General features: G+C 40.0%; 1 protein-coding gene across 1 annotated transcript in view; it reads right to left on the bottom strand.

The window, feature by feature from the left end:
• AP3B1 (adaptor related protein complex 3 subunit beta 1) overlaps window positions 1-12,148 on the bottom strand; it is a 134,257-nt gene that overhangs the window by 109,812 nt on the left and 12,297 nt on the right. Inside the window, exons 2-3 of the mRNA XM_035100070.2 lie at window positions 6,249-6,324; window positions 195-269 (exon numbers count right to left, since the gene is read on the bottom strand). Coding sequence (XP_034955961.2) covers window positions 195-269; window positions 6,249-6,324 — 151 coding nt within the window. The remainder of the gene's footprint in view (window positions 1-194; window positions 270-6,248; window positions 6,325-12,148) is intronic.

Below are 12,148 nucleotides of genomic sequence, written 5' to 3' on the forward strand. Positions count from 1 at the left end.
CCACTTTACTATGTACCAAACAAATTCTGAATACAGTACATGATTTCCTCTATTTCAGCATACAGTTAAATCTACAAGTATTTTTAACTGGACTTAATGGTGAACTCTGATAAAAAACATTTTCATGGGAAGAACTGAAAACATTTACACTATAAAAGAATAATATTGCAAGGGTATAAGCTTTGTTATCATACCTCAATATTTTTACTCGCTACATTCTTCACTACGGCAGGAAACAATTCAGATGCATTCTTCCCTCTGGCTATCATCTTGGAACACAAAATAAAACATTTATTATAGAATCATAGAATTGGAAAGGACTCAAGAGTTATCTAGTCCAACCCCCTGCAATGCATAAATAATTATATTATAACAATTATATTTCTGCAATGCAGAAAAATTATAGCACACTATTTTCAAATAAAGTCCATAATTATGCTATCATGGACTTAAATTAAGTTACAGTACTGTACTATATTTCACTTCTGAAATTCTTAAGAGCATCTTCTTCTTTAAAGCCAGTTAAATGTGTCCTTTAAAATATCACAAGTTGTCTACTAGATATCCATGTAACTATTTTTTTATAATCTGAAAAGTGTATGAAAGATTTACAAAACACAAGCAGTTTTTGTATTTATTGAGCAAGAAAGTAACAAACACAAGAGGAAGGCAAATCAGAACACTCTTGGCATTTCTATTCAACTTTATTAGTCACCCTTTGCCTCTCTGCCAGGATTTCCAAAGGAGGGCTATCCTGTGAATTTTTGCTCTGATACATACCTAGCTAAATTAAGATAGAAACTGACAGGACAATCCTAAGAATGCTTACTCAGAAATTCCACTGATTTCAGAATTACTTCTAGGTACCGTGTTTCTCATATTATAAGACACGTCTTATATTAATTTTTTCCTCAAAAAAACACACCATGGCTTATTTTCAAGGGATGTCTTATTTTTTTAATAAAGTGCATCAAGCAAGTGAAAGGTTTCTGAGATCAAAAGCAGCAGAACAGAGCCCAAACAAGCATGATACAGTGGCACCTCGACATACGAATGACTCGACATACAAATTTTTTGAGTTAGTAAGGGAAAAAATGGGGGCAGGCTTACGAATTTATTCGACTTACGATCAATGTGTGCCAGCCTTGCTTGGGATCGGGCTCTCGCTGGATCCCCTGCCACCGCCGCTGCGAAGCCAGCCTGCCTGCTTCCCCTCCTGCCTGCTTCCTGCTGTTGCCGTCTCCCTGCCTGCTTCCCGAAGACGAAGCGCCTGGGGGAAGGAGCCGAATTGTGGCGCGGCGGGGCTTTTCGCGGTTTGCCTTCCCCGAACCAAGGGGAAGGCAAACGGCGAAGTCCCCACCACGCCGCAATTCAGGGCTCGCAGCGGCGGTGATAGCGGAGCTGGCGAGGGCCCGATCTTGCGCTACCTCGCCGGCCTCCCGCCACTCGCGCTACCTCCCGCGGCCCAGCCGGGTGCCGGGGGTTAGCGCGCGCGCGCTGAAGCTCCAGCCGGGTCCCAGGGCTTTGCCGCGGCTCCCAGGGGTTAGCGCACGCGCTCTGAGGCTCTTGCCGGGTCCCAGGGCTTCGCACAGGGGACACCGAGGCTCCTGCTGGGTCCCGCGGCTTCGCCTCTCGCTCGGTCGGGGCTTTGCGATAGTGCTTATTTTCGGGGTATGTCTTATTTTTCACCAACCCTTTGAAATCCTGTCATGGCTTATTTTTTGGGGATGCCTTAAAATATGAGAAACACTGTAAATGTTTACCAGATTGCACCTAACTTCACCATTTCCGGAATTAATGCTTTCCCCACTAACAGATAATTTGGCTGAGCAGTTTAATACTACAACATATGAAAAAGGTTTCAGGCATATTTATAAACACACACAATTTGTTGTGAAGGTATATTTGGAAAATCACTAGCTTTAAAATATATCATGGAAATTCACATGTATATTGCATTATTTAACTGACCAACCATAATAGCTGCAGTGTACCATGTAAATATGTATTTAGGATCTTTTTAAAGAGTATTTTGTCTCATTAAGTCATAATGATCAGTGTAAATCCTCCTTTGTTCATGGCTCATTAACCCAAGAGAACATAATGGGTCTTTCAAAGACCAAGATATCATTTCAGTTTAGCAGCTTTAAATAGCCTGAATGTTAAAAGCTTTGATATTGCATATTATATAGAACAAGAGGTTAAGAGTTTGTGATCAGGAAAGTTTCTTTGCTAACCTGTTGCAGTTCACAACACAGTAAAATGCTGGCTATCATAACCAGTGCTCTACATATTACCCTTTACAACAGCAATACAACTGCTCAGCCTAGCTGTAATAGTGTGAGTGTAGAATCTATGTTGGAGTCAGAAGCTTTAGCTCCGTCATACTATAAATCTGGGTACTATCCCTCACTCATTAAAAGGTTCTTCAATTCCTTCTCACTTTCTGCCACCAAGGTTGTGTCATCAGCATATATGAGGTTGGTGATAATTCTTCCGGAAATCTTAATTCTGGCTTGGGATTCATCCAGTCCAGCCTTTCACATGATGAATTCTGCATATAAGTTAAATAAGCAGGGAGACAATATACAGCTTGTCGTACTCCTTTCCCAATTTTGAACCAATCAGTTGTTCCATATCCAGTTCTAACTGTAGCTTCTTGTCCCACATAGAGATTTCTCAGGAGACAGATGAAGCAATCAGGCACTTGCCATAGTTTGCTGTGGTTGACACAGTCAAATGTTTTTGCGTGGTCAATGAAGCAGAAGTAAATGTTTTTTTCTGGAACTCTCTAGCTTTCTCCATAATCCAGCGCATGTTTGCAATTTGGTCTCTGGTTCCTCTGCCCCTTTGAAATCCAGCTTGCACTTCTGGGAGTTCTCAGTCCACATACTGCTTAAGCCTGCCTTGTAGAATTTTAAGCATAACCTTGCTAGCGTGTGAAATGAGTGCAATTGTGTGGTAGTTGGAACATTCTTTGGCAATGCCCTTCTTTGGGATTGGGATGTAGACTGATCTTCTCCAATCCTCTGGCCACTGCTGAGTTTTCCAAACTTAGTGGCATATTGAGTTTTAAATAGTTCAGCTGGAATATCATCACTTCCACTGGCCTTGTTATTAGCAGTGCTTTCTAAGGCCCATTTGACTTCACTTTCCATGATGTCTGGCTCAAGGTCAGCAAACCACCCTACCTGGGGTGTACAAGACCTCCATATCTTTCTGGTATAATTCCTCTGTGGGGACGACAGAGGACAAGATGGTTGGACAGTGTTCTTGAAGATACCAACATGAGTCTGACCAAACTTTGGGAGGCAGTGGAAGACAGGAGTGCCTGGCGTGCTCTGATCCATGGGGTCACGAAGAGTCTAAACAACAAAATCCCCCACTATAACATTAAGCAATCTTTCCACTGGCTTATTTACATGAACTCACAGTTCATTATCTACTTTCAGGGTATGACAGGGTGGATTGATTTAAATCAATGAGATTTCAACCAGATACACACCCTTAAAAGGGAAAGATTTGACTTATTGGTTTAAATCAAGTTTTCTATTTTGAAACTTATGGTATTTCCTAAAGAAGAATAGAGTAGTTAATCAGCTTTCTGTACCACTTAAAGCAATCGCAATCCAGAACCAAATTACTATGGCCAAGAGGTCCCATGCACTTGTAAACTGGCAGAAGAAACAAAGTGTCTAGTAGCCAAACAGATTTACAGGTGTCAGTTACAGAAAATGCTGTCAGTATTGCGGACTTTAAAATGTACTCCATTCCAAGGATATATTTTGTTAAATACAAACGGAAATTCCTCACTGGTGAGGGTGGTGCATACTCATGTCATTTATTTCTGGGGCTGGTAGTTTCAAATCATGCCTTACCGTGCTCAAGTCTGTCAGAGGCAACTTTGGTTTGTGAGGAATTGGGTGTACTAGTGGGCTGCATCATACTTTGATCTGGTAGAATACTACCTACACATTTTTCCGTCTTAGTAAGCCAATTGGCAAGAGCCTTCTCTGTATCATTTTTTTAAAGAGTGAGAGAGACAAGAAAAGCCCACCACAGGATCTGCAGACCCAATTTAAAATTCCTCCTCTTTGCCACAGGCTCATTGGGTACATTACTTTGCTGCACTGTCAATCAAAGGGTTAGTCAGCTAGCCATGACCCACAGCAGAAATAAAACTACAGTCCAGTAGCAATTTAAAGGCTAGCAAATGTCTTACTGGATAAGCATTCATGGATTAGCAAGAATGATGGACTTGAGCCCCTAAAAGGTTATGCCTTAATAAATGTATTAGTCTTGAAGGGGCTAGTACAGTTCTTTTTGCTGTTTTACTCAAATTGCACTGTGGTCTACTTCATAAATTTTCTGAGAGAACAAAATAATATAAAACCCTTCGACAAACTAAAAATGCTATTACAAAAAGGAGGATGGCGCCAGGGATGTTTCAGTTAAGAACTCCATGTGTAACAGCTCATATGCAGTATGGGAGCGTGGATTACACCCTGCCAGCACTACCCACACAGGCAATCCTGTCACAGCAAATAGCCGCATATTGGATTTCTGGACAACCTGCATGAAACTTTCATTGTTTGTAGCCCTGAATATCTTAGGTTACATGCTTTTCTCTTTAAGTTTTTTTCATGATTCCAAATCCCCCCCCCCTCGGTTCAAAATTAGGGGCAGTATTTTTATAATTACAGTAGTACCTCAGTTTACAACCACAATTGGTTCCGGAAGTCTGTACTTAAACTGAAGCGTACTTAACCTGAAGCGAAATTTCCCATTGAAAGTAATGGAAAGTGGATTAATCCGTTCCAGACGGGTCCGTGGAATATTCAACCTGAAGCGTACTTAAACCGAAGTATGAGTGTAATTGGTTCTGGAAGTCTGTACTTAAACTGAAGCGCACTTAACCTGAAGTGAACTTTGCCATTGAAAGTAATGGAAAGTGAATTAATCCGTTCCAGATGGGTCCACGGTGTTTGTAAACCGAGGCGGTTGTAAACAGAGGTGGTTGTAAACCGAGGTATGACTGTATTGTTGTTTATCAGCATTATGTTCCAATCTGTCTTTCCTCCAAAGATCTCGAGGTGGTATTCATGGATCTCCTTTTCTCCATGATCCCTACAACAGCCTGGAGAGTAGGTTAGACTGAGAGACAGTGACTGGTCCAAAGTTACACAGTGCATTTCATGACTGAGTTTTACCTTTGTCTCCCAGATGCTAGTCCACTTAATATCCCATTATTTTATTCCACATTCTTAAAATACGGTGTAGAAGTGAATAAGCAAAGAGGGCAACAATCTATTCCCAGAGGTCTGGAAGTTTATGGGGGCCCTTGTTAACAGTCCAGTGAGTACTTCCAGGTACTTCCAAGTACATTGTGACATGAACCCACACTATGATGGGGAAACCCCTGCAATGATTAGCACTTAACTAAACTGAAAAATGTTTTACCTTGGTTCAGAAGGGATTCCTAGTCATAGTTGTGTATTTTTCTGCCTCCATGTCAGTGTTTGAAATTAGCCAGGTGCCAGGCACCTTGCTATCAACCACTTGCAACCACTGGCAACTAGATACTCCGTTTTGGTGACTGTAAACTTGGTTTAAGGAACCATTTGGCACCTAGCATATATCTGAGTTTTGAACATTTCCGTGTGTTCTGATTCTCTCCCTATCCTCTTCTTCTGTAGAGAAACAGTGAGCACTTGATCCTAGGGTCCCCTCAGCTAGGTCCACCTGTCATAGGATACTTTGGACTTCTGAGAGGAGTGTGATATAGCAGGAGGGGTGGTGGAAGAGGTGGTTGTAACGTTTTGTTGGACATCACCTTGGATATACTCAAGTAGCTTTTAGATTCCAGATTGTGAACTGGATCCATGCTAGCCTGTCCTCAGTAACCAGAAAAGTGGTGGAGGGGAGATATTTCAAATAACCACTGAAATGGAAACATTCAAACTTATTATGTCCATATCCAAGGTGCTGAAGCTACAATCTTCTAGCTCTCAAAATAATATAGCCTGTTGTGTGTATATATGATATTACTAAGGTGCACAAAACACATGTTCATTGTTTTCCTGAATAAGGACAAAAATACATAGTAAAGTCAATAGCTATTTTTAAAAATAATAACTAGTTTCAGACTAACTCTGAGAAACTGAAGTTTCTGTGTGTGCACGTCTGTATTCAACACATGAAGAAATACAATTTTCAGAGCTGCCAACATTATATGCACATTAACATACCCCAACAATCCTTTTCATAGCATCCAGCTTAGCAGAATCTTTGCTGCTTTCCAACATTTGCTTCAAATCTTCATTTCTATAAAAGGAAGAGAAATAATGAGTTGCCACTTGTACCACAACCTACTAATGAGGATACAAAAAGGTGTTCCAATATGCCCCAGAACTTCAAATTTTGCAACAATGCTCCTAATTGTTTTTAAAGGGGGGAATGCTGGAAATTAAAATGTTGCATAACATAAATATATCCATCAGGGTGGGGAGGGGACTGAGAAGGCATAAATAAAAATAACATGTTCTGAAGGCTGAGGATAATGAATTTAAGTAGCAGTATGGGAGGATCATTTTGTTGGGGGGGGTGTCTAGCTATTGGAATCATTTCACAGAAAATCTCATACTAACAATCCGTCACTTTATGAATTGTAATTGCTATTGATTTTACCAAATGTGGCGATGAAAGTTTGGCTTAAAAACACACACAACAGTATACTGGTGGTGGAGACCTAACTCCAAGTTAGCATGTTAGACTGGCTTAATTTTTACAATGTTTCCAAAGAAAATGTGAAAGAAAGACCAACAATGAATTGTCGCAACTGTGGGGAATTTTCTTCATCATCATCTTAATTTGTTCCGGAGGTCCGTTCTTAACCCGAAACCGTTCTTAACTTGAGGCGTGCTTTCACTAATGGGGCCGCGCCGCTGGGGCACGATTTCCATTCTCATCCTGGGGCAAAATTCTCAACCCGAGGTACTGGTACTACTTCCGGGTTAGCGGAGTTTGTAACCTGAAGTGTTTGTAACCCGGGGTACCACTGTACACACTGGGAAGGCTGAGGTTCATAAGCAATAGTGTGTGGGAAGCCTTCTCTCTTTTTACTAATATAAAATAAGTTGAAAATATCCTCTAATGCTAGTCTATGTAACATTTAAACAATCATTGTTGCACTCGCACATTAACAGAAAAAAGAGATACTACTGTGGAGGGAAGAAGGCAACAGGAAAGGGGTTTTTTTGTTTTGTTTTTTTAAGCTGCCAACCCCTTCTTCACTGAGGAAACAAGGCCATGTCCTTCTATGGGCATATAGTAGTATATTTATTTAGGCCGGATCCAAAGACTTAGCTTAGGCTGAAATCCTACAAACTTACTGGCCTGAGTAGATGTATATAGATTCTTCTCTTAGAGACCAAAGACTTGCATGAGTTTGTTTAAAAACAAAACTTTACTTAACATTCTGTGAAGTGTCTCACTTTTAAATGAAGTTTACCATGTGGGACTGCTATATGGAAGGCTCAAATATATTTATTGCAAGTTGTTCAAGATATCAGATCTTTTAGGATTCTGGCTGCTCTGTTTAGAAAGTATTCCAGGCACTATCCCAAATCAGTTAGTCCACTATAAAATTAGATGAACAAATGCTACATACACTCAGGAGGCCAGTTTGCTATTACATTTATGTTTGAGCTGATTTCACTTCTGCATATCATCATCAATGAGATAAGAAGTATGAAAAATGCAGGAATTATCACTTCACTAAAAATTGTTGCATTTTCTATGTTATCCTTAAAAAGCATAAAACAAATTTTCTGTAAGAGAATTAGAACAACAGAACATGAATTGCTACTTCAAACAAACTCTTGCCTACAAAATAAAGGAATTAATTTAGCTTGAACTAAACGGCACTTCAGTGCTGATCTAAGTCTCTTGGTGACGTGCTCAATTAAATAAGAAGGAGTTATCTTTTAGTGCACAATAACAGTACAGTACATTGTTATGACTCAGATAGTTAAAATATAACATTCACAATATAATATAGATTATTAGTCATTCTGCACTGTATGAAAAGTAGATCACAAAAGACAGACGAGCAACAGCAAGTTTACCAATACTTACAAAACAAGGTTTTCCTCACATGGCTCAAGAGTACTAGTAATCCCACTCTCTTCTATACTAGGATCTGGTTTTAAGGTAACTTCTAGGGATGCTGCTTTTTCAAGAATAAATCTAATATTGTAACTAGAACTACTCATTTTAGCCAATGAAGAATCTTGCTCCACTTCTTCCAACTCAGAAAAAAGAATTAAGTGCACTGGTAACCAAACCTACTTATCAGGATCAAGATTGCAGTGGTGTTTGAAAAAAACCTATGAGGTTAACAGGATACACACTCCCTTCACTTGAAGAAAATGCCTACTGTATAAAAGGTCATTTCCTTTTACAGAAATACATCTTACCAGCCAACTTCAACAAACAATCTTATTATATTGCTTGCTTGCTTTAGCTTAACAAGAATTATGAAACATACCATGAATTTTATATAGCTGTAAAAATGAAGAATCTGAAGAAGTGGCATGCACACGAAAGCTCATACCTATGACAAACTTAGTTGGTCTCTAAGGTGCTACTGGAAGGATTTTTTTATTTTGTAAAAATAAAATCACATGCAACAGATCCCTCATAATGTCTATGTTGAATTCTAAAAATCAATTCAAAATTGTATTATTTTGGCCGTGTTTCTGAAGCATCTTTAGAAATATTACCTTTCTGGGAAAGGGCCAAACTAAACAAAAATTAGATTACTCTTCATAGTTGAAGACCCAATTTACACTTGATTGGAAGCTATTTGAATTCTAGAAAGTTGCTATATGCAAGGTGTTGGAGATGAAATTGGTGTAGGACAGTGATGGGCAACCTTTTGAGCTTGGTGTGTCAAAATTCACCAAAAAACTGAGCATAACTCAGGTAGTGTGTTAAACCATAATTTCATGATATTTATAGTTTAAATAACAAAAATGTATAATTATAATATATAACTGTATTTAATAAACCAAAAACTAATTATTTAACCAAACCAAACCCCAAACCCCTTATTTATCACAAAGTGCCCAGAGTTGCTGAGCTTTTTGGGGGGAGGTGCTGACCAAAGTTTTGGAGTTTTTTGGGGGGGTGCAAAAGTTGCTTTGCTTTTTTTGGGGGGGGGGGAAGCACCAACATAATCTGCCAAAGCGCAAAAACCCCAGCACAGAACGGGTTAAAAAATGAACGCTGTTACACCCAATCATAGTCTGCCAAAGCGCCAGGAAAAAACAGCACAGAAAGGGTTAAAAACAATCTCTGGCTACCAGCAACAATAACAAAAAAGGATCCTGTTTTAAACAGCAGAGACAAGCTGTAGCGGAGACAAGCTGTAGGAGGAGTGGGAGAACAAATGGGGGGGGGGAAACAACAACAACAGCGTGAATGGGCCGATGGGGCGCGTGCCAGCAGTGAGGGCTCTGCGTGTCACATCTGACACGCATGTCATAGGTTCGCCATCACTGGTGTAGGAGATGAGAGACTAGATAGGTATGGATAAGTGGAAGTTTGGAGTCCAGTGCAACTTAAAGTAGGATGAAGAAAAGTAGGATCAGAAACCAAAGAGGTAAAATATTCCAAGGGATTTGCATGGCAAAGTAGCCATGAACACTGAAAACAAGTTGATTACTTGTTCTCTCTTTGTATTTTATCATTTGATGGCACTTGCAAGATGTTTCTGCCTATATTTTACACACAGAAGCCAAACAAGATCTAGCTTTACTAATGATACGCTCCATAAAACAATTAATTATTTTAGAACATAAACATTGCAGAATGTAGCCAAACATGCATATAAACCTTGAATACTATGACATTTACATTTTGAAGTAAATTGCAATGGTTTTTAAATGGCAGAAAGCTACATACAGTGGAACCTCGGTTTATGAACACCTCGGTTTATGAATTTTCGGTTTATGAACACCGCGGACCCATCTGGAACGGATTAATTCATTTTTCATTACTTTCAATGGGAAAGTTCGCTTCAGTTTATGAACGCTTCAGTTTATAAACAGACTTCCGGAACCAATTACACCCATGCTTCAGTTTATGAACGCTTCAGTTTAAGTACTCCGCGGACCCATCTGGAACGGATTAATTCACTTTCCATTACTTTCAATGGGAAAGTTCGCTTCAGTTTATGAACGCTTCAGTTTATGAACAGACTTCCGGAACCAATTGTGTTCATAAACCGAGGTACCACTGTACTGTAATATTAAATTGTTATTATAATATATATTTATACCCCACCTTTTTCCCTGATAGGGATTCAAGGCAGCTTACAGATAAAATAGAAACAGCTAAAAACATAGAAGAAAAAATGAAAGATACACTGGCATACAAACTGTAGTGCCCTAAAAAAGCTTGGGCCCTAGGTATTTGGCAGGTTGCCTGCTACTATCTATAAAAATTTAAGGTAAAAATGCTCCTATAGACCTGTCCATACTTTAAGATCCACTGGGGATACTCTCTTGGCGATGCCACAACATCCTAAAATCCTGTGTATGGCTATGCAGTAGAGCAGTGGTTCTGACCTGGAGTCCATTTAACCCACTGTGTGCGAGGCACTATTCACAAAACAAAAAACTACCATAGAGATATCAAAATTTTCAAAAGGAGGGAGTCCATGGTTTGGCTTTTGAAAAACAGAGGTTCTGCAGTACTTCGCTAACTGGGAACCACTGCAGTAGATGACATTCTCAATAGAAGTGTCCCAATTTTGGAATTCCCTCCACTCTCAAATGGGCCTTAGAAAGCACTGCTAATAACAAGGCCAGTGGAAGTGATGATATTCCAGCTGAACTATTTAAAATTTTAAAAGATGATGCTGTTAAGGTGCTACACCCAATATGCCAGCAAGTTTGGAAAACTCAGCAATGGCCAGAGGATTGGAGAAGATCAGTCTACATCCCAATTCCAAAGAAGGGCAGTGCCAAAGAATGCTCCAACTACCGCACAATTGCGCTCATTTCACACGCTAGCAAGGTTATGCTTAAAATTCTACAAGGCAGGCTTAGACAGTATGTGGACCGAGAACTCCCAGAAGTGCAAGCTGGATTTCGAAAGGGCAGAGGAACCAGAGACCAAATAGCAAACATGCGCTGGATTATGGAGAAAGCTAGAGAGTTCCAGAAAAACGTCTACTTCTGCTTCATTGACTATGCAAAAGCCTTTGACTGTGTCGACCACAGCAAACTATGGCAAGTTCTTAAAGAAATGGGAGTGCCTGATCACCTCATCTGTCTCCTGAGAAATCTCTATTTGGGACAAGAAGCTACAGTTAGAACTGGATATGGAATAACTGATTGGTTCAAAATTGGGAAAGGAGTACGACAAGGTTGTGTATTGTCTCCCTGCTTATTTAACTTATATGCAGAATTCATCATGCGAAAGGCTGGACTAGATGAATCCCAAGCAGGAATTAAGATTGCCGGAAGAAATATCAACAACCTCAGATATGCAGATGACACAACCTTGATGGCAGAAAGTGAGGAGGAATTAAAGAACCTTTTAATGAGGGTGAAAGAGGAGAGCGCAAAATATGGTCTGAAGCTCAACATCAAAAAAACCAAGATCATGGCCACTGGTCCCATCACCTCCTGGCAAATAGAAGGGGAAGAAATGGAGGCAGTGAGAGATTTTACTTTCTTGGGCTCCTTGATCACTGCAGATGGTGACAGCAGTCACGAAATTAAAAGACGCCTGCTTCTTGGGAGAAAAGCAATGACAAACCTAGACAGCATCTTAAAAAGCAGAGACATCACCTTGCCGACAAAGGTCCGTATAGTTAAAGCTATGGTTTTCCCAGTAGTGATGTATGGAAGTGAGAGCTGGACCATAAAGAAGGCTGATCGCCGAAGAATTGATGCTTTTGAATTATGGTGCTGGAGGAGACTCTTGAGAGTCCCATGGACTGCAAGAAGATCAAACCTATCCATTCTTAAGGAAATCAGCCCTGAGTGCTCCCTGGAAGGACAGATCGTGAAGCTGAGGCTCCAATACTTTGGCCACCTCATGAGAAGAGAAGAATCATTGGAAAAGACCCTGATGT

The sequence above is a fragment of the Zootoca vivipara genome, chromosome 11 (genome assembly GCF_963506605.1).
Source record: "Zootoca vivipara chromosome 11, rZooViv1.1, whole genome shotgun sequence".
In the NCBI taxonomy this organism is placed as follows: Eukaryota; Metazoa; Chordata; class Lepidosauria; order Squamata; family Lacertidae; genus Zootoca; species Zootoca vivipara.